The sequence below is a fragment of the Belonocnema kinseyi genome, chromosome 5 (genome assembly GCF_010883055.1).
Source record: "Belonocnema kinseyi isolate 2016_QV_RU_SX_M_011 chromosome 5, B_treatae_v1, whole genome shotgun sequence".
Taxonomy (NCBI): Eukaryota; Metazoa; Arthropoda; class Insecta; order Hymenoptera; family Cynipidae; genus Belonocnema; species Belonocnema kinseyi.
This window is the reverse complement of record NC_046661.1, coordinates 52,270,131-52,272,145: the sequence shown is the minus strand read 5'-3', so window position 1 is coordinate 52,272,145 and position 2,015 is coordinate 52,270,131. Positions and strand designations below refer to the sequence as shown.

The window sequence follows — 2,015 nt, the reverse complement described above, 5'->3', positions numbered from 1 at the left end:
ATTTTATACTTGAAATAACATAACCTCAAAATATACGCATATAAAGAGGCGCGCGAAGTATTCAAATCATGAGAATCGCCAGCATCAAAATCTGGAAATATTAAAATCCCAATCTCTTCATTTTATTTCAAAGCAGATAGAGGTATAAATAGAACCGCCGAAGTGCTCCGACCGGCAATCGTGCACCTTCGAGTTTTCAAATTCAGAAGAGGAGAAATGGGTTGCGCGCGCAACTCAGTCATTTACATCGTCTCCTACTATATTCACACCGACATAGCCCTGTCATAGTATTGGACTACATCCCGTTTCAGATCTGGGATCACTGCTGGGATATATGTTTGTAATTTTGTCATTGGCACCTGTATATTGTACTGTCACACGGCATGAGCATGACCTAAATTTTGACCAGGAAAACATGAAGCAACACAAAGTCAATAAAAAAATATTTATCCACTTTCTTACAATACAAGATAAAATGGATGAAAATTCGACAAAAATAAATTCTTTTATGACAGTCACTTTGTACGGTTCTAACGCAGGTAACAGACTCGGAAATCATTAACATATCTCTAAAATACATAGAATAATTTAGTAAACTAATTGAAACTTACACTTAATTGATTGAAATAATTGAATTAGTCAAGTTTAGCTAATCAAATAAAGTGTACATAACAGCAAAAAGCAGGATACAAATATACTAAAGACTTTGTACATTTCCAGATCCATAAGTCTTGTCCCAGTCGATATAAACATTAAGATCAGCTTGAGAAACACTGGGTCGAACAAAAGTTAGCGCCTGTTTGAAATCCTGGGCCGTGATTTTCCTTATATCCTCCTCACTAATATTTTCCATTTGGCTGATGGGAACACTTCTGATTGGTCCCATGCTCGCCTCTTTACAGAGATTGCTCATGTCAGCTCCGGAATATCCATCAGCGAGCATCGCAATTTCATTGATGTCTTCCTTTAACAGTTCGTGTTTCTCGGCCTTAAGAAGGTTTTCCACAATTTGAACCCTGGCTGCAAATTCAGGAAGGGGAATGTAGAGACGCTTGACAAGTCTTCGACGTGCAGCTTCGTCCAGTTCATAAGGTCGATTCGTTGCACCAAGTACAAGAATTCTATCTTTTTCGGATGTCGCTGCTCCATCAAGTTGTACGAGGAATTCAGTTTTCATTCTTCTCGAACTTTCATGTTCCTGGTCAGACCTTTGACTTAAAAGGGAGTCGATCTCGTCGATGAAAACTACGGAGGGCTGGTAAACCCGGGCGACTGCAAACAGTGCTCGGACCTGAAACAAAAACTTAGTACTATGTAACTGTTAAAGATTTCTTCTTTATTGTAATATTGAGATTTCCCAGACCCTGATATAGCTCTCTAGCCGCCATAAGTCTCCCTCAAATGTGCCGTCTAAAATCCATGTATTTTTCTTCTATCTTTTTGAATCTCCTCTTTCAATCTCATTCTATCATTCACACATCAATGTATATCTTTCTATTTATTTGTCAATCTAAATTTTTTAATTATCTCTTCTCTACCTCACCCTATCCTTTTTGACATGAATTCAATAGTGGTTAACCCATAGGATACATTAGTGACTATGTGGGAGCTCAAAAATTCCCTGACTTTTACTTTTTTTTTCAACATCCCTGACTTTTTCCTGATTTCCAGGTTTTCCCCAACCTGCAGCCACTTTCTGCCCTAAAATTGTTGCCACCTTGTTGCGTCCGTTTTCAAATTTCATAACTAGTTTTTTTGTTTACTACAGAGCTGACAAACAAAAATAATACAATTGTAAACAGAGTGAAGTTTTCTATAATAATATAAAAAGTGTCCACTCTTAAAGGGTTTATATATTTTTAATTCTTTCAACTTTCCTTGATTTTCTTCGACTATATTTCTGTCAGTACAAAGGTATATACGAGGGTGGATTGATAAGTTTCCGGCCTGACCAAGAAAAACAACGTTTTTAAGAATTTTTTTTTTTTATTTCTCAACATAATCTCCTCCAAGGC

At 36.9% G+C, this 2,015-nt stretch overlaps 1 protein-coding gene across 2 annotated transcripts in view; it reads right to left on the bottom strand.

The window, feature by feature from the left end:
• Positions 1–489: 489 nt before the first annotated feature.
• The window catches only part of LOC117173233 (fidgetin-like protein 1), a 23,629-nt gene continuing 22,103 nt past the window's right edge, over positions 490–2,015 (bottom strand). For both annotated transcript variants that reach the window (XM_033361695.1, XM_033361694.1), the window contains one exon: positions 490–1,291. In XM_033361695.1, the coding sequence (XP_033217586.1) occupies positions 698–1,291 (594 nt within the window). In that variant the 3' untranslated portion in view covers positions 490–697. The remainder of the gene's footprint in view (positions 1,292–2,015) is intronic.